Raw genomic sequence first — 21,180 nt, 5'->3', positions numbered from 1 at the left:
TAATGAAATAATTAGTTTAACTTTCTCATCACTCCAATGACACCTGTTGTAGAGACTCATTTCAGATGTACCTATAGTATAGAGTATGATATCTATACATGTAAACAATTCTGAGAAAGTATTCAGCTGAATAAAAGGTAAAGCATCCTGTGGTATTTTATCTTGTGCTGCCCTCATGTGGATCTGTTCAGCACCATCATCATCATACAGTGGATGGACTTCAGACTTGTCCTATATAAAGCTTAGGGATATTAAACTACATTATCACTATTAAATGTCAATTCTTTGTGATAATTTTCAAGTATCTATAACAGTTTAAAAGGATAAACAAAACGTCCACATTATTTCCATAAGGTATGTACATTTATTAGAGGAGAGTGAATCACTAAGTTAAACAGAAGAATACAGTACACATTGTCAATCTGCCAAAGGACATTTGAGGCACTTAGCATGAGGAAAGTCTCAGTAAAGATTTGAACAGCCTGCTGGACAGGAACAGTTTACTGTACACGACGAGTTCTGCATCAGGGTTGAAAACTTCAACATAAAACGTGGTACAGCGCCATCATCATACTGGGTGGGCGGGGTTAGCAGTGGGCTGAGTCGTACTGGATTTAGGATTACTTTTAAATTTTAGGTCCATACAACTAACAAAATGAGATAGTCTAGTAGTGTATCCCCGTACTATAAGTGGTTTGTAGTTATCACAGTGCAGAACTCTTGGATCCAGTTGGAAATCTCAACAACAAAACTTCTTTTTGAATTTTCATGATAGAACCAAATAGTTCTTTGGCCTGAGAGCAGTGAACAAGTAACAGAAAAGTACTGTTAATAATATCGTGCGAGTGAAACCATGTGGATCAGTCTGGAACAAACACCCGTCAAAAACAAAATATGGACTTCATTTGATATTTGGATCCTTTTGTCTGAGATAAATTCAAGCAGTTGTTAAGAGGGGGTTGGTTATGAGTTCAAAAGGTTGGTGGGCTGCATACACCAGTAAATATGTTAAATGAGTTAATTAAATGTATACTTGATGCTTAATTTTTTTCAGTCTTGTGATCAGCCTGATTGATCGAATACATGAAAAAAACAGTACTATTATCATGTGTATGAGTAATTCCACTCAATTTTTAAAACCAATAATCAAAAAACGGAATACCATTATATCCTTTTTATTTCAAGTATTTGTACGCAGACTTTTTAGATTGTAGCCCTTGATTTGTAGAATTCCTTTTTTTTTTTTTAAACAGCATTTATATCAACTAAATCCAAACGGCTGTATGGATGTGACCTTAGACATTTTACAGGCTGAACATCAGACCATGATTATTATTCCTCTCTAATACAAAACATACAGCAATCTCAGAAGTTTCCACTGGGAAATTTAACTTTTTAAACTCTGTAAACAAGAGAACATTTTACAATGGTTCTGAATGGGCTGGATTGTTGTTAACAAGGGAGGTCAACTTTTGAAGCTGGCTAGTCTGTGAGAGAAAATTCTGCATTAGACCATGTAGTAGTGAGTGGAACAATTCATTTAAGAAGAACCTGTAACAGACTATGAACCAAGTGAAAACTGAGTGTATGTTTGGATTCACTAGTAACTAACAAATATCAGTGGAGGGGACCGACTACTGACGCTCCATTAAACAGACTTCATTAAATTCAGAGAATTAACTTGGAGTAAAACGCCCTGCTGCTGACTTGAGTCGCATCAGATGAACATTTGGCAAACAGTGGAAAGTGGACCCTGCTGAGGTCAGAACTTCAGTAATTGGAGGCTGGCTGTTTAGAAGCATTTTGACGTATAAAAAACATTATCATGGCTTGCATTATTCAGTCAGTTTTGCATATTGAATGGAATAAAACATTCATTTCCATGGTTGGATCATCGTGTTAAATTATAAAACTTATTAAAAGCCATGAGGAAAATACAGTCAATGTCCCGTTGTAGTACAGAAAAGTATGTCAAATGCAATATTAAAATAAACATATGTACAGTATACTGAACTTGAGGACAGTCAACAGATTTACAGTACAACATTAATGCAACAAAAAGGTGGAAGTGAAATACATGGGTCATGTTTAAGTCTCCTACACCTAAGATGTTTATAAAGCATGAACATGAAAAACAAAAATCAGTAACTATGAAATCACCTCTGCAAGTATGATATTAACAAACTTTTCACTGAACCAAAATCAGTTAAAGGGAGTTAAATACGTCTCTGTTTTTGTCTTGGGTCTGCTTGCATCGTTCTGTTTGGTCTAAAGCAAATCAATCTGAAAATTTTGTTACACCCCCTAATCTGTCCCAAGTTTTCTGCTGTCACATTCTCCACTTACTTTAAAATTAGATTTTGGGGTGATCCAGCCAACCCCTCCTTCCTTTATCCTCACTAACCAACACTAACAGCAGTAATACAGGTTCAAGGGGACAAAAACATTGTATCTATTTCCCACAAAGCTGTGGTGATGGTCCGACTGTCTCATACTGAGAGATTTTGTAGTGGGCGGTATTGTTACACAGGGCTTGACATTCTTGGCTGCCTAGTTGTTGCTGCTAACTGATCAGATCTGAACCAGTACACCATTTCATTAGGTCTGGCTGTTCATGTAAACAACCAAACCACACAAAATGGCAAAAATAATTATGTTGCACAGACAGGCATTGTACCTGAACTCCATGTCTATAATAGAAAAACAACTAATTGTGTGTATGCTGCATATACTGTAAATTCTCAAATATTAACCAGGCCGTCCCTTTTCTCCATTTAATAAAATGATTTGATCATAGTTTAGTATAAAGTTCCTGTTCCTGTTCAAATTTGGTGACAATGCGAACTCACACACACACACACTTCCTCTGTCATAATCACTACAGTGCTGCGAGCAGTAGCCTATGTCTTTTCACATACAAACTATTACACAAATGTTCACAAATTATTGTCACTTAGCTACTGTCAATGAAAAGTCACACTTCCCATGCAGATGTTTCACATAGCAGCTTTCCATCCTGCTTAATGGGGGTTGACATTCCTTTTTTAATGCTAAATATCTGTAGTGACTGTTGTGTTTCATTAAAAATTTAACAATGATCAGAAAAGAAAAACAAAAGGCAACGTAAAAGTAATTGGAAATTTGTTACACTTGGCCATTATTTCAATACCTGCTTTAATTTGAGAATTTACAGTGGTATATTAAACTCTTAATCACTTATTTAAAAGGGGGGGTACAATTACTGGTGATTTACCAATCCAATAATAAGCTGTCGGGAAAATGTAACAGTGCCAACTGTGGAACACAAAGGTTTAGGGAGTAGTTGCCAAAATCTTACTTTCTGGCCCTGTGACTGACTCTTTAATACCATCTACCGACCAGCAAATTTATGTAAATAATACTTTGCAAACCACAACAGAAATTTACAGTGAAAGCAAATTGGTTGAACGTTTAAGATTTGACTCACAACATGGGCACAAGCAAAAACAGCCTGAACTATTGACAAAAAAAGGTAATTTTGAATGAAACTGCATAGGGTGTATTATGAGCTGATCTGTATTTGTCAAGTACTGGCAGTGAGCCATGAAGCATCCCTGTTTAACAGATAGAGTATTTTAGAAGACCATCGGCCCATTTGCAACTCTTGGCAGACTTAAAGAGAATACTATGGAAAATCTCTAGTTATGACAAATGCATGCTACAGGTTGACAAAAATCCTGACAAGAAAACCGTAAACTATCTCTGACAACAGAATAAAATAAAAAAAATTACATCCTGTTATTTAAAAAAAAAAAAAATCAATAAAAAGGATATTTTGGACCAGAACAGTTTTTCATCATGAGTGTGAAACAATTCAATTTGTCTACAAGCTTTAGAGTTCAGCTATATAAACAGAGTTTCATGTTCTTGTGCAGGATAATAAAATATACAAAAGTCCCTTAAACTAGGCCTATGCTTTTTGTTTAATTTATGCGCAAAAATGAGAAACCTAATTAATATGAAATCACCTGAGTAATTTAATCCAACTCTGCATACAACCTTTGCTGATATTGTCCCCTTTATTTAAGCCAGTGCTCTTACCACAACTCTTAATTACAGTGTACCATTTTCACAGTTCAATTTGACCTGTGCATGCATGATGGAAATCATGCTAGCAGTACATTACCAGAATATGCACCTATGAAAAGATAAACTATGATTCAGCTAAGAATATTTATTTACATGAACAAAAATTGAACAAACTTATAACGGAAGATTAAAAAATATACAACTTCAACAATTTGTTCCACCTCAAAAGGACAGAATATCAACCCATTTAAAGGTGATGGAAAACTCTCAGAACAGTTTATTCCAGTCTCTAGTTGCCTCCATGAGGTGCCGCTGGCCATGTCCAATCCAGTCTTCTTGGCTGTTGAAGAGTCGACCACAAAACCAGCAGTCAAACACTACAGACTCTTGTCTACAACCTGATAAAGATTCCACTACCTCATACTTTTTTTTGCTTTTTTTCCTCAACTTCATTTTCAAAAGGAATCGCTCTCGGACAGAACTCTGAACTGGCCGAGGTCTTGGATCATCGCTTTGAGACGACACACCTTTGGTTGAGCAATTCTTCCCTTGAGGACCAAGTTCAGAGAGTGCCTGGATGGTTTTCTCAGACAGAGAGACCCTCGTGACAGCCCCTTTGTACCTGTTAACTACCTTCATGATGTTGGCCACTTCAGGAATGTCAGCATCTGGATGGTTGAGCACCACAACAGGTTGGTATCTACGAGGACATTTGATCTGCTGTTCAGAACTGAATGGGGCAATTCTCAGTGTCCTTTCAATTTCTTTGGCAACAGGTTTCCACAACACAGGACTCTCTCTCTCAGTCAGTGTTTTATTTGAGAGTCTTCTAGCTTTATGCGGTGGTGCTGGAAGCTCATCAAATAATGCTTTCCTGCGCCTTTTCCTTTGGCTTGGAGGCCGAATTGGCCTTGGGGCGAGAATAGGCTTTTCTGCTTCACATTGTTGTACCTTTACATTCATCTGAGAGGGTGAAATGCAAGATTCATTGACATCTTTCTGTGCAGTATTTTGTATGGTGATCAATTTCTTAACTCCATTGGAGGCATTTGCATTAGCTTTGTTTGATGACACCAGAAAACACTGGGTCTGAGGTCTGGTGGCCAAAAACAATGGTTGACTGCTTGAGGTGGGCGCTCCACTGGAAAGAAGGCTACCAGTAGGGGTGACAATTTTAAATATGACTTTATTACCAGTACCATCACTGGCTTGGTTACACTGGGTCCCGGTCTTTGCCTCTTGGTTGTTCAGAATTAGGCCCGATTTAGATGGAGAAATGTATCGGAGCAAGAAGGCTTGACGACCAGGCTGTACAGAGCTTGGCTTCTCTGCAGAGCTCACGGGCATGGCCAGAACTGGTCGGGAGTTTAATGGGAGTTGTGTACTTGCCAGTCTGAGACCAGGGGCACTGGGGGTGTGAACAAATGGAAGAGACCTCTGTACCAAGTAGCAAGTAGGCTGTGTCTTTGATGTCTTGTCTGCAGGTGTATTATGTGGTGCGCTTGACAAGAGTACAGGTCCCTTAAGACCTGGCCTGTTGATAAGGTAGTGATTTGAGGTTGTGCCAATGCCTGGTTGAACAGCCGACAGAAGAGATGTCCCTTTTTCTGCAGCTCCTGTCTTTGGCGTGGACACACCTAGCCTCCTGCTGTTTTGAGTTAATGTTACACCAGTTTGGTTACTTGATCTTTCTATGCCCGACTTCATGTAAGATACGTTGATCTGAGGGCTTGCAGAATTGGTTATCAGTTTGAAACCTGGGGTTGCCTTGACCTGCATTGGCATCGCAAATCTGTTCTCAGTAGTCCTCAGGAGTACTGGTTGCTTACCCTCTGGCAATTGAAGAATTCTGAGAGTTGTTTTTGTTTGTTTCATGGGATCATTATTTGCACTTGATGTTATTTTTTCCTTAAAAAGTTGTTGAGTAATGATTGCATCTGAATGTTCTTCAACAAAACTGCCAAAGGAACTTGTACTCTTTGATTCTGGTTGTTTTTTTGAGATGGGAATGCTGTCCTCTTCTACTTTGATGATATTAAAGTCTTGCAACACTGAATCAGGGTTTTCATCTTCTGTGTGAGGATCATCAACACTAGCTATGCACTCATCAACCTCAACATCAGTATCTGAGCCTCTTCTCATGCCCTCTGGATTTTTTCCAGGGGTTCTTTCTTCACTGTCACTTTCCGTGAATGGTTCTGGAGACTCTGCCAAAGTCAAGCTATACTCTGATAATTCACAGATACTTTCTTTCTCAACAGAGTGTTTAGACGGATTGTTGAAGCTTTGGGTAGTGTTAGGTGTAGTACCAAATGTTTCCTTGGAATAGTTGTGAAAATTAAATACTTCTTGGTTTAGTGACTTTTGAGAGCAGTTTTCAGAACCCATGTCACTGTCTCTGTAGCTATCTGAAGTGATTGGGGATGACTCCAACAGAGGAACCAGATTTGTTGAAAGCTTTTTAAAATTTAGCTGACCATTTCCAAATTTCATCTTAGTCCGAACCCTATTGGTCTTTTCTCGAGTGCTAGAAAACTGGTCATCATTATCTGTAGTGTTGGAAGAGTTACTCTCGTGCTCATCAGTGAGCTGATCTGCCACTGTGTCAGTACATGATAACCCATTTGCAGCACCACAGTTCTCAGCAGTTTTTTTGGAGACTGAAAGCAATGTTTCCTTAGCAACTTCTGATGGTGAAGAAACACTAGTGAGCTTTCCAGCACACATTGTTAAGCTATTACTAATTTTGGAACCATTATGGCCAGTTGCATCATAATTTGATGTTGCAGAGACTGAGCTATTGTCAAATGCATTTCTCTCTGAGCAGGTTGTTTGACTTGGGCGGTTACCCAAATGATCAGCCTCACTTGTCATGGGATACAATGTTTCTGCACAAGCCGACGACATATTTAGGAAAGAATTTGTTTGTTCCCCAGCATCGTCTCTGTTCGGAGTGGAATCAAGGTTGCACACAGATGTTTCTTCCTCCTCAATCTTTACCTTCACTGCCATGATATCGTCTTGATCCACCTGTATGCAAGATCCACCTCGCGGCGAAACAGCAAAGCAATGTGATGTGGAGCTCTTGCCATCAAAGCATTCCCCATTCTCAACAGATTCTTTACTTTTATCCAACACGGGGTTTGGTGCCAAGAAACCCACATCTTCAACTGAGGAATGGTTCTGAAGAGGTGAATCTTGCTTTGTTGCTGGGATCACTTTGAGAACTAAATGCTTTTTGCCATCAACCATTTTGAATCCCATCACTTTGGTTGTACAGTTCGGGGGAAGAGAGATTTTGTTTTTAACCATTAGAACAGTCAGTCCATTAGGATTTGTGTGACTTCCAGAATCAGAGTTTGAAGAGTTTTCACATTCCTGCAACATCAACGGTGTTGTCTGCTCTGTGTTATGAGAGGTTTTACTCCAATTGTTGCTGTCCTTTTTTGCTGCTGTCCCCTCCACAAAGTGCTGCGTCTCCTCTAAGGACAGCTCTGGTTTGATTACCCTGCCATTTTGGTTCGTTAAACTCCCAGACAGACAGTTCAGTTTTGATATCCTCTGAGTCTCTTGCGATTCACCACTCTTTTTTAGCAAAAGTTTTAAAGTTGCAGATGAATTTGCTGGAGTGCCACTGTCATCTAAATTTTTCCATGCATTTCTTTTCTCAGCCTCCTGTTTGTGGACAGCTGCAGTGTGTTTTTTCAGGTACTCACTTCTTGCCGCACCATATCCACAGATCTGACAAGTGAATGGGAATGTACCTGAGTGGGCTTTCACGTGCCTCTGATGATCCTCTTCGTTCCGGCTGATATGTCTGCATTTTGAACATTTCCAAGGACTCTCGTTGTGATGATGGATGTGCTGGACGAATGTCCCGGCGTCCACAGTAGTAAACTCACACCAGTCACAGTTGAACTGTCCATTTAGACTGTGACACATGATGTAGTGTCTGGTAAGCAAAAGCAGAGAGTACTGGACGTCATCGTTGCACAGCTCACATGTAACCAGAGTGTTTCTGTGCTCGATCCGGTGGCGTTGAAGAGCGGGAAACTCGTTTGTGACAAAACCACACAGGTCACAAGGGTATGTAGGGAGTGTTCCTTTGTGAGCTGCTCGAAAATGCTTCAGGAGATCGTTGGGGCTATATGTGGAATCATCTTTACACACCGAGCACCCAAAACTCAGAATCTTTCCAGAGAAAACAGCCCCCTGCTGGATTTTGCAATGGGCTTTGTTGAGAGTTTGTCTCTCTCTCTTCGTGGAACTCCCATGTTCCTTGATGGAAGATTCTTCTGTGTTACTGAAGAGAGACCCATCTGTCACTTCTCTGAAATGCTTATACACAAAGTCTTTTACCTTTTCTTTTTCATCCTCTATTACTGATATGCTGCAATTTTTGGCAGAATCATGAGGTATTATTATGTCTTCTTCCATAGTTGTAGATTTGCAGATATCTGTAAGAGAAGAAATAAAACATTTTTAATAAATGTAAACACAAACATCCCACTGATTTTAAATGCACGTTAATGACCGTTCTAAACAGGAACAGGGAAACTGTTGATCATTTCATTTCATTTATTGGATCTCCATTAGCACCAGCGCATTAGCATAGCTATTCTTGTTGGAGTCCAAATATTAAGTCAACATTGTCTATTATATTCATCCAAGTCCATCAAGGAAAAAACTAAACAAAAACAGCTAATACAGTCACAACACATAGATACGATCATACAGTAGACGCAGACATAAGTATAACACAAGACATAATATACCACTTGTACAATACAATTAAGAATCAGTAAATATGAAAGGTCAAGATCAAGTTGATTATGACAAAAACACTTCCCTCAAATTTGCATTTTAATTACTAGACAAAATCAGTAACTACTTCTTGTAGTATTTTATAGCAGAGGTAAGCCAACTTAAAATTAAGACTTTGTCAACCAAGATCAGAAGAAATTCAGGTGCTTTTCTCAAATATAATTATACATGTCCATTTTACATCAAACAAATGCTGTAGATTGAATGAATGTACAATTGTTGAGGCTATAATCTACAATCCCTTATGGAGGACCCAAGTAGCTTAAACCTCTGTAGGGCCTCCTGGGACTCCATGGTGGAATTTGTTTGTTGATTTGTGATTTAAACTGAACTCAACTACCTGAATATGTCACAGCCTTTGACACATGATATCACCGGTCACCCAAATCCCAGCGCTCCTTTGTCTCCTCTCTACTGCACCAGGAGCTCGCCACCACTCTGACCTCTGTGTGGCCTGCTCGGAGCAGACTGCCACACTGAACCGTTGTATCAGTGGAGGCAACACATGAGTGTGTGACTAAAAGTTACCGGCAGTGAACAAGTTCAATTTAGCTCCAGTGGCTCAGACGCGCAGTGTGCCAGCTGAATTTACAAGCAACGGGAGCCACAGAGCAGAGTTAGCATTGAGTGGCACAGTCAGAAAACCTGACCTCAGCCCCAAACACAAGGCCAAGCAGTGATTTAACAAAGAGTACAGAGGTGTTCAAAATCAAGCAAAAGTGCTCAATCATGAACAGACAAATCTACTCTTAATCTTCTCAACAGACTGATAGCTTTATCTATGAAATAATATGTATATCAATGTCACAAAAATTCTGAAAAACTTGATTTTAAACATGGCTGCCATATGTAGCCAAAAGCATTTCTCTTGATAAACTGATTATCAAAGTAGTTGTGCATTTTTTTCCCCTATCGATCAACTACCTGATCAGCCATGGTACATTATACTTTACTGTAGCACCATACACTGTAATGTGTTATTGCTCTACATTTGATTATCCAAATCAGTGTTGTCAGGTTCATAGTCCTGCAGTTCTCACACTATGTTTGCATTCAGTGTACAAAACAACTGAGCAACTCATTTTCAATACCACTAAATTGTTGAACAATTAAAAAAAAAAAAGTTATATAATTATATAATTGCATTATTTTGAAGTTGAAGTGTAGGTAATTTGGTTTTTCATAAAATTATTATCAGCAGGGAACAGAAAATAATCTGAAACACAGCTGCACCAGTGGTTAGCAGGCACAGGAAGAGAGACTCTACCAAATTGAGCTGTGGTCTACTCAAAAATGATGAGCCAAGTGAGAAGCACTTGGCGTAAAGATGATCTGTGACTGGTGTTCCTGTGACTGATCAGAGAGTGAGGAGGGCACTGCATAAAGTCAACCTCCATGAACAGCATAAACAGGGAAAACTAGAACTCTTGCACAAAACTGCAGATTTAGGTTTTCCCAAATCATGACAAAATGCCTAATTAATGTTGGTCACACATTCTTTGGTCAGAGGAATCAATGGAACAATTAATTAGTCTAGATCAGATATGATCTGACACTGGCAAATTGTGAAACATGGAGGTGGTAGTGTGCTAAAGTCTTTTAAATGAATTGGCTTCATTTTTCTTTGGCTTTGGTTTAAAAACAACCAAAACTGTATTAAAATAACTCAGGGACCTGCCATTGCAGGGCCTTGGTTAGAGTGTTTACCAAGAGCCTGAGAAAAATGAAGGGGTCTGAATACTTTATGAATAGAGCAGTAGAGCAGGGGCCTGCCAGTAGGTTTAGCTGTGGCCCATTTTTTTCTCATCCAGTACATGATGGTGGACTCTTCTCCACAAGTATTAGAGGTTCAGAGGCTGTAGTCTGCACTGTAGAGCAGAGAAAGCTGCTCAGTTTTAATATAGCCTACTAATTTAATGTGATGGCTAAAAAATCATTAAAATATTGCTGGGTGATCAATAACAAATTAAACAGTGGTTTGATAAATTCAAACACATACAATGCTTTAGTTTAAAAGGAACCACTGTGGCCTATAAGATCATGTGTAAAATCATTCTCTAAAGCAAATTCAGTCCCAGTCAAAGGCGCTCAGGCAGGCGATTTTGAAGTAATCTAAAAATAATCCAGAAAGTATTCAGAATACATTACTTTACTTGAGTAATCCAAATACATTACATATTACATTTTCATGTAATCAATAATCTGTAGGGGAATACATTTTAAAAGTAACCCTCCCAACACTGTCTATAACCTGCTCCCTGTCTTTGTTACAGGATCGGCTGAATCTCTAAGAAAACAGTCAGTAGTTGAGTGCGTTGTAGGTAATCCTGCCAGCAGGTGTTGTAAAGAATGAGACTGTGCTACAGGATGTTGTACTCACTACATGAGAGCAGTGCTTAGTCTGTGGATTACCATTTTAATTACATGTTGCAATGAAAAACTCTGGTTATGAATGATACTGGAGAGGAGAAGAAACTACAAACATGTGTACCAATTAGAGCTTAATTTACATACAATGTTACACTTATTCTAAATTATTTAATTTTAGGATTTATGTGTTGTATTGTTGTACACTGAACAGTGGCAATACATCATCAGATTCATCTTCTTATTCTGTGTCCAAGAGTCAAAGCAAAATCCAACTGTTCCTGAGCAGTAAACAGACTAGACAACTGCTACATTAATGCATTTGACTTATGATAAATTATCATTTTTCATAAATAAATAAAAACACACACAATAGTGACACTCCCCTCCATTAATGACCCTCAGGCTTAAAGGAAATGCTGTTTTCTATCTCACCACAAAAGATAACAGGCTTACTGAGAAACATTTAGTCAAAACAGAATGACTGAGCACACCAGTGTTTTCAGTGTCAGACACATATTGCTTGGCATGCACCGTATACTGCCTGCTCACTGAACGGAGATCAGAGAGGTTAGAATAGGCAAATCTCAACAGCCAGAACACACTGAATCTCTCCAACCTGCTTGCCTGCATTTTCACTTCTTACACAACAAACACATTTGATTTTCCTCTCTCGTGCCAGAAGAGCAACGGAAAGAGGACGGTAGGCTTTGCTGGGGACTTGTTTATCTGTATGAATAATATCAAATAAATTAAATATGATATAAGTACTATAAAAAGGACTGTTATGTAGAAAAAGGAGCTTCTTAACTAGGTGTCCATGAGCTCATGAAAAGAATGGCTGAGACCAAAAGAAACATGGCTGCCAGTGAGCAGATCACACAGGTGTTTTCTCTCTGATAAGACCTCTGCTTAGGACTGTGGTGACATGTTGTTACTCATCTACATAATCTAAAGCTATGTGGTACACTAGCTTCTCATTTGTAGACACAATAACTGAGCTTGACTTCTACGCATTTAGCAATAGTTTTAACCACTGAAATGTGAAGAACATGGAATTGGTGTCTAAGACGGTATAATACGGCCCAAAACACAACACTGTAAAGTTGCAGCATAAAAAACCTGCTATAGCTAAATAAAGGTAAAATAAATTCAATAAGGAGTTATTATTACCTGTATTCCTTTAGGAAAAAGGTCAAACATTAATGCATGTCGTCTCTGAGGAGGAGGAGGAGGAGGAGGAGGAGCTTGTAGTGTGGCCACAATGCCTGTAAAACAGAAGCAGATAATAATAACTTAATATGTAATCATAACTATAACATTTTCATTTTTCCAAGCAGTAAAATTTCACCTTCTGTTCAAACATCATTAGAGTTTTGGTAAGTGATTAAAGCCTAGAAACATGTATTTTGAAGAGTATCTCCAGAACAAAGAACAAAAACTAATCAGAACAAAAACCCTGTGATTAAACCACAGATTATCAATACTGGAACATTATCATCATTATTACTCCTACTAATGATTATCATTATTGTTTTTGCTTAATGCTCAATGAACAGCAGCTCAGACTGTGTTTGTACTGAGCAGCTTCCATGTGTGCAAGTGCATGAATGTGATCAGAATCATAAGAGGAACTAATTGATCGCCAAGGGTAAATTAGGTTAAGTTACAGTTGCTGCCTCAGCAAAGAACAGAGAATATAAAGTAGATAGAGATAAAGTATAAATGTTAATGTCAGGGTGATCACAAGTTGCATCTGTCAAGCCATCTTGAATGAATAAAGATTAAAGAAATGCTATTCACCAACATTAGAGAGCTGAAACCCCATCCCCAACACAACTACTGTCAATGCTGCTCTGCTGAGTCAGCGTTTGGGACGGTCCCATCCATTGTGTGAGGCTTTCAGGAAACGCTTCCAACAGAGCATGAATCTCACCTTTGTGTCACTTCTCTAAGAACGCAATCTCTTCTTCACCAAGCAGTGATGGACGTGCTACTGCCCCCAAAGGCCAGAGGACTGTCTGACAACACCCAGCTGCTCACAAGTGCAGGTGGAGTTTTTAAACCTTACAGCCACACAGGGGACAATTAATCAACTTATTCCACAACCCAAAAACTTTTACAATAAGACTGAATTGATGCTTTGTTAGAATTGTTTTCCATTTTGCTGCTTAACTGAAGACTAACTGGTTACTTAAATACTTTCAAATATCCCCGCCTCCATTACAGAGGAGTGGAGTGTACACTACAGTCACTACCACGACTCTTTTACAGGAAACACCGGATTTTCTCCCGTACAGTAGACTCCTGAACAAAGCCTATGCAAATGACATTTCGTAATACTGCTGCTTTGACAAAAACACCCACTGCATATCAAATACTTTGGATGTTGGTGACATGTTCCATCCACAGAGCTTCACAATGGAACCATAGATAATGTCTTTATAATACAAGTTTTGGCCTTAGTGCCTTGGAACAACGTTGTAACTTGGCACTGCACAAATAAAGCTGAATGAACGCTGAAATGTCACATCCTGCTGAATATAACTTAGACAACAACTATGATTCAAGAGTGAATTACCAGGTGTTAAACAACTTTCAATCAGGACTTTCAATCAGGAATTCATTTTCACAGTTCCTAATTCCAAATTAAAAACCAATCAATCAATCAGCTAAGCACAGGCAGCTCAGTGGAAGAAAGTACAAACACAGGCTACACACAGACACTCTTGAACAGGTAACACAAACAAAAAATTAGCTGCTATTATATTAATGACAGATGACATCTGCAGAATTTGTCACAGCAAATCTAATGTTATTATCTGGTGATAGAAACAATCGGAAAATAAAATATTATTCGTCATATTACACAGGGTAGATGTCTCATTCAACTGAAACTGAGAAGTCAGTTATTTCATCAGTAAACCATTTTTACTTGTAGCACAGAGTAGACTGAGTCTTTAGATGTATTTTAGTCTCCCTTCAGTGTGTGTGTATTTGCAGAGTTGTAGACAGAGTGAATTGTAAAATCCATGCTGCAGGATAATACAAAATATCGACTGGCTTATTAGTGCTGAAAAGCATCTTTGCAGCGCTCATTTTTCTAACCTTTTGCAATTAACTTTTCAAATGTAACAGCAGAGCAGAAATAAAAAAACATCCTATACAAGATCAGGCTTATAATTACGGTGCACAGCAAGCCAGTGCCTTCAAGGCCAGCAGCCTTTAAAAACTAGCTTCAAAGCTTCAGCTTTAAATGTGCAGCTGAATTAGTGATTATCAACTAAAAGTTAATCAGTAACAATCTGATTTCTTCATTCAATTAATATGTTCTTCAAAACATTCCTGAGCTGCAGCTTCTGAATTGTGCTCAGTGGCTGTTTTGTGAAACAAATAAGTAAATCATTTTAAATGAGTGAATAGATGAGGTGTCAGTATGGGTGAGAACTGATGAGTAACTGAATCCAGTTCTAAATCAGCTCATCAGACCTTCTTAATTACTTTTTTTGGTAGAAAATAAAGTCGCTTTGGCTAAAAAAACAACAACAAAAAATGGTAAAAAGAAAGAAAAAAAGGTAGTCTTATTTAAGAATAGCCTCTTATAATCACATTAACACAACTGAGACTTTTGTGATTTATGGCCCAATTAGCAGACATGACAAGTGACACTAATAGAAAAGTATTTAACTATCTAACCTTAACCAAGGAGATTCTGCTGAAAGTCTATATGACTTTCACCACATACACTGTCTGTGCTCTGTGATGTTCATTTACCCTCCTCTCTGTGCTGCTAAGTTCAGGCTCAATTATACTCCCTTGCAGACACACACACATGCACCCCTTTCTAGTTTGAGGACAGGTGCAGTTGGTGCCCTTGTGGAATATTCATTCCATTTTATCATTCATTGAATATAGCTATGGCTAAAAAAAAAAAAAGGAATATGCATGATGCACTGAACGTTACCCAAAGGTGGACTGGCTGTTGCCACAGGTGACAGACTGCAGCTATAGGAACAGCATGTTTGAGATTATTGCTGCCAAAGAAGATTCAACCAGATATTGAATGCAATGATTCACTTTCTTCTTCCACTCGCACTGAAAACGGTCATGTAGGAGCCAAAAGATTATAACTGTTTGTGTGATATGAGCTGAGGGACACTGAGCAATAAGCAATCAAAACAGAATACAAATCACTCCACAGATTTTCTCCTTGGACGATGTTTAGTTTTCTTTGTTTGTCAAAGCAGCTCCCAGTCACACCTACCACCTGCTTTCATCAACTTGACTCCAGATTCAATATATCCCCACTCCAATTAGCTTTTGTTAATGTCATTAACAGAGGGGTTCACACACAACCTCCAATTTAAATTCTTGACTTGACATAATACAATAATTTGTGTGTAACTGAACAAGATTGACTTTGTTCACAATTGTAACTCAGATGAAGATCTGCTAATTTTTAAAGAAAAATTAATAGGCAACTTCCGATCATTCAAAGAACAGAACACCAACTCAAATCTTATGTAATTGTCAATAGGCTAGTACATTAACCTTTAATGTTACACTATTAAATGGTAAATGTGTTGCCTTCATTTTCATGTAGGCCTACACCTTTTACAGCCACTGTTAACATTGAAAATTATCTAAGTGGAAGAAAAAATAAGTTGTTGACTGTCTTTATTGTTTGTCACTTCAATTAATAATAGGCCTAAGATAAGAATGATAATAATAATAATAAGGATGACTTTATTATTTAATTTAATTAAATACAGGTATGATACACATAGGAACATTGTGTATTAATTTATACATTTAGCCTACAGCACTTTTTTCACGAATATCAATCTTTTTAACACTAATCTACTTTTCTTCCTCTCATGATTTTGGTGCAACTGTTTTCTATAGGCAATAATATTCCCTAACATCTGGAAATAAACACTTGTGGTAAAGCTGTAGCATTCCCCTTTAATTTAGCTGGGTCTTGGACTGGCACTTGAACAAAACACACAATATATAGGCGTCAACTAGAATTTCAAAAGTCTTTTCCATCATTTTCTGACATTTAAAGACTCATGGATGAGTCACTGTTTACTTAATCATCTCGTTACTCAGATTACTTGTTTTTCGAACCCCACCTGAATGAGTGAGCGTATATTCTCGCCTACTTTAAATAGCATGACACCAGGCATCAACACAACTGAAAATCAAATCAGGGAAACATTTGGGCTGTATGTTGCAGGCTTATTTCCTGTCTCACATGTTGACATAAATAGGCTTAACAACAACAACAGAAAAATGCAACAGGGTCTGTTCTGTAAAGGCACAGTGTTGATCACAGGTATCACTGCTTTGATCTTATACTCTAAATTATTAACTTCAGTTCAGCAGGGGGCCTGCATCATCCTACAGCTCCATAAGTCTCGGTCAGCTGTCAATGCTGAGGAAGCCATGTTGGGAGAAAAATGGCTGCCGTCATGTCATTACTTATCTGCACCAGCTACTTCAGTCCCAGGAATTTTTTAACAGCTTCTAATAGGCTACTTTCTTATCAAACACTTAGGCTGACTCATATAAACCTATAACATAACATAGCTGCATGAAAACAGGGTGAAAATAACACCACTCAAATCCATTCAAATTCCACTATACAGGAGATTAAGCCTGCTTAGCTCTCATTATTATTTTTTAATTAAACTGTATACGGGACAGTGTTGATGTAATAACAACGAGCGAGACAAATGAACACCTGGGCTGCAGACAGGTAGCCTACTTCAGGCCCCACACCATCTCGACGGGACAGATACAAATGAAGCTTGGGAGATGAGAGGAAAAGTTGCATCGTCTCAAAACTGCATTTTCCACTGTGGCACCAACACAGAGACAAGTCACCTACAACGTGTTGCAGGGCTGCGAAACTCCACCTGAGCATTGAAGTCACACATCCTAATTCAATTGTGGTTTTACTTTTCCGACTGACTTGCTCCACAGTCGCTTAAGTTAAGGAAAAGGCGAGGGAAGCCTGCATCTGTGGGGGCATTTACAGGCTGTGGACACACAGCAACAAAGGACCCGGACCCTGCGCTACTCTGCTTTTTTATTTTTTACTGCATTGTACCAAGTTTCAGCTCGGTACATGGAAATATGTCAGCCACTTGAGGACAATGTTAGTGTCTGAGGAGTTTTAATAAGCAGTTATTTAACACCAAATGAAGCCCCCACCCACGCCAAGATATTCAAAGTTACGGGAAAATATGTTGTTTCTTACTATGAACTCGATGGAAGTTGAGGCGGCGTCCGGTCAACGTCCGACATTATGAGGAGGTGGAGGAGCTTGAAAAAAACACACAGTAGAAACATTTGCCTTCCTTCTCTCCTCTCTGTGGAACCACAGCGACGGCGGCCATGACAGTCCATCCGGGTACTGCCGTGCTCTTGACACTCATGTGGAAGCGGATGAATATGTGTTGCTTGTCAAATCCCAAACTAGTGCCTTGAAGGACGTTTTCGTTGAAAACGCAGTCACAAAAACTTTCACCAAAGCGAAAATATATTAACAACGAGACATCTTTAAGAAGCTGTCGCTGTTTTCGCAGCTTGAGCGCTACGTCATTTGTTGCTTTTGTGTGTGTCCGTGTGTGTATGTGTGTGTGCCTGTGTGTGTGTGAGCGTGTGTGTACTGGATGGAAGAAGGAGCAATAAGAGCAATGGCGGATATACGCCATTTCCTACTGAATGCGTTACATGAAGGCTGATTTGCCTTTGTTGATATCCGATACTTAATTATCTGCATTTCAGCTTTAAATATTTATAATGAATCCATCTTTCCCCTCGTCTGCCTGTCCACCCTCCCTTCCTACACACACACATACACACACTCACAACACAGAGACAGACTGACAACACAATAATGGAGGATGTTACCTCATCGGCCAACACTGGCACGCTGCAACACTGTAGAAATGAGCACCGACTGTCTCACAGCGGCCATATTAGCAGTCAGTCAGTCAGACCTGTCTCCCCTTACATTTTTGTTTGATTGAGCATTTTATTCAACCATTTGTGTATAGAAAATCTTCCAGTAAGGAGGGGGAAACAATTCAAGCTATTTGCCAATATAGCCTACACATGGATAATTAATGAATGATAAACAAAACCAGTTCACTGGAAGATGTTTACATAGTGCAAGGCTATGGGGAGACAGTTCTTTCTGTTAAACTAAAAATAGGCTAGAATTTTTGGTTCAAATAATAACTTTGTGAAAAAATATATAATCAAATTGATAGTGCAATCTGCGAGGGCTTTTAAATAAAAGTAAAACATGTCTGTTTATTTTAGAATGTGCCTACACATTAGGCTATAACAAATAAAATAGCTAAACTGGAGAATTGTGAATTAGTTTGATTTCCTATACAATAACAGCCTATGCATGGCCATGATTATTCTATGGCAAAAATTTCAATTAGGACCTTTTCATATTGTACATTAGAAGGTAGGAAGTTATTGCAAAATGTAGCCAGAATAGGCTATTAGTTCAGTGACATGCACCTACTACTCCTTAAAACAAATATCAAACACACAAAGTCCACATTGTGGCTCTGGAACTGGTTTCACAAAGATGTGGCTTAGATAGCTATAACAAAAATGATCAGACTAAACGCCTGAATTCATCCTATGTTCAAAGGAGCTATAAGTTCTTGACTATCTTAAACCACACTGTGGTAGCCAATAATGAATTTTGGGTAACCTACATAGATGCTCAAAATCACTACTCACTAAATAATCCAATATAGTGGATTCATTTTGTTGTAGTTACTATAGGCCTATTTAGTGTAAGTAATTATCACTATTTTGTGGACTCATAATCTTTCCAACAGTGCACCGTGAAAAGTAGTAACCTAACCTAACGAAAGACAGAAAGGCGGTGCAGATAAAATTCACTGAGCAGTGTCTAAAAGGGTTTCCCATTTTCCAATGAGGTCACACACAGTCCCTGGAATGTGATTAGGAAGGACTGTGATGGATGAGGGAATTTGTGCACAACATTTTTTTTTCCAAATTAAAAAAAAAAGGCCAACTAAGGAACCACATCTAACCACTCAGCTATGCAGCAGAAAAGAATTCAGTAGTTACGGGGACTCAGTTGAGAATGCAACCATAAAAAGGAAAAATAGTGCTTTTAAAAATGCAGCAAAACCAAAATTATGAGCCTTTTTGTTGTTGTTGTTCTGCTGCATTACAAAGGTATCGCCATTTCACCATTGGTCAGACCTAAATTAGTGTGGCTATGTTTCAGCTTAAAATTAGTCCTTTGAAAAACAGCCTTACATTAGACTGATAAGAGCAAAATTAAGATGGTCAACACTGGTAAAATGGACTAAACGGATTATGAATGGTGTGAAACATATCTGTTTTCCGTGTCTGCTGGTATACCCCGGACATCATTACGGCTCCTTCCGTGGTTCTGAGGACCTCACCTCCTATACTTCTGTCCCTGCTTAATATTAATCACTTTTGTCTGTTTCTTACACAAAACAGTGCTATTCCCTTTCACACCCTGGTTACATCACATATTGGCTTTTGTAAATCTGTTGTCCTCGATTTCTACCCAAACTTTAGTTCATCCAGAATTCAGTGTCTGATCTGAGGAAAAGGTGCGAGGAAGTAAATAAAGTTGGTTTTGAAGTAAATATCCCTGATTTGGAGTGATTTTACAGCTGGCTCACAGCTGGATAAATATGTTTGTTAACAGCTCACAGTACAACACAGTATGCTTTGGGGCACTAACATAGAGACAAGCAACCATTTACGCTTTCTGGGTATGAACCAGTCTGGCTGGGGCCTTTATGTGGAGTTTGCATATTCTCCCCATGCCTGCCTGGATTTTCTCTGTGTATTCCTCCCATAATCCAGACACATGCAGGTTGGGTTAAAAAGTGACTCCAAGTTATCCACAGGTGTGAGTGTAAACATGCAGAGTAGTCTGTAAGTTTTAAGGGGGGAAATTACATTACCATATCTTATTTAATATTATATACTTTTTTAAAACTGGTTTTATATGCTTCCTTTATTGATCAGACCCTCAGTTAACACAGATACCATCATTTCAACTTAGTGGTGACTAGTGAAGAACACAAATAAACTAAAACACTGAACATTGCCATCATACATCAGAGTTAAATCTGTTATTTGTCCCAGTATAAAACCCATGTTCCGTCACCAGCCTCCTCCAAGATCACCTCTCTCTGTTCCGGACAGAAGTGTGATGGAGTGGTCTGTTTTTCACTTACAGAGGCAGAGACCTCCTTGACAAAATAGTTTTAAGTTCTACTGTGGTTTAAGCATTTACCCTAATGCACACAATTAAAACACTGAAATGCATGACTAAGAATACAGGCCAGGGTCAAGTCATTTTACTTCAGGCATGGTGAACAAAGCAGCAAAACACACAAGCCAGGCTGGTACAAAAAGCAGAAGGTTGAGGTGATGTCTAAACCGAGCGAAAGGTGTACACCAAAGGCTGAAGATTACGAAATAAGACTGGAACTCTTGTCACTAAGGAACAAAGAAGAAGGGAGGACGCAAGCTAAATACACAAAGGAAGAGGTAACAAGGAGATTTAGGCGCAGCACATTAGGGCGGGGCAGGCGATCTGACGAAAACACACAAGGGCAGGAAGTGAATCAAGAGGGAGAGTGAAGTCAAAATAAAACAGGAAGTGTGTCAGAAAAGGAAAAAAAAGAAAACATGATCTTAAAAACAATGCTATAGACCTGACCTAATACACCTGACAATTGCCACCAGCTCAAAGGTGAGCCCTTCTCAATAACAGAGCAGTGATTATGCACATTCTTGTACACACACACACACACACACACACACACACACACACACACTTAGGCTATGTGTACCTGGACTTGTCCC

General features: G+C 38.8%; 1 protein-coding gene across 3 annotated transcripts; it reads right to left on the bottom strand.

Annotated features, from left to right (window-relative positions):
- Window positions 1–341: 341 nt before the first annotated feature.
- LOC146967663 (zinc finger protein 518A) lies at window positions 342–17,903 on the bottom strand. 3 transcript variants are annotated; one of them, XM_085760979.1, is made up of 3 exons: window positions 17,524–17,902; window positions 12,433–12,515; window positions 342–8,525 (listed from the first exon to the last, which is right to left on the bottom strand). In XM_085760979.1, the coding sequence occupies exon 3, from the start codon at window positions 8,503–8,505 to the stop codon at window positions 4,336–4,338; it is 4,170 nt and encodes a 1,389-aa protein (XP_085617105.1). In that variant the 5' UTR covers window positions 8,506–8,525; window positions 12,433–12,515; window positions 17,524–17,902; the 3' UTR covers window positions 342–4,335. The 3 variants fall into 3 exon arrangements, with proteins under 3 accessions (XP_085617105.1, XP_085617104.1, XP_085617106.1); XM_085760978.1 differs by having other exon boundaries at window positions 12,433–12,527; window positions 17,525–17,902; XM_085760980.1 differs by lacking the exon at window positions 12,433–12,515 and having other exon boundaries at window positions 17,525–17,903.
- Between the last annotated feature and the right edge of the window lie 3,277 nt (window positions 17,904–21,180).

Source organism: Trachurus japonicus, chromosome 19 (genome assembly GCF_045865225.1).
Source record: "Trachurus japonicus isolate A0001 chromosome 19, Traja_1.0".
NCBI lineage: Eukaryota > Metazoa > Chordata > Actinopteri > Carangiformes > Carangidae > Trachurus > Trachurus japonicus.
This window is presented reverse-complemented; position numbering and strand designations above follow the sequence as displayed.

Bases quoted from the DNA above. Each gene is read 5' to 3' on its own strand.
- LOC146967663 (XM_085760980.1), bottom strand. From the start codon at position 8,505: ATGGAAGAAGACATAATAATACCTCATGATTCTGCCAAAAATTGCAGC.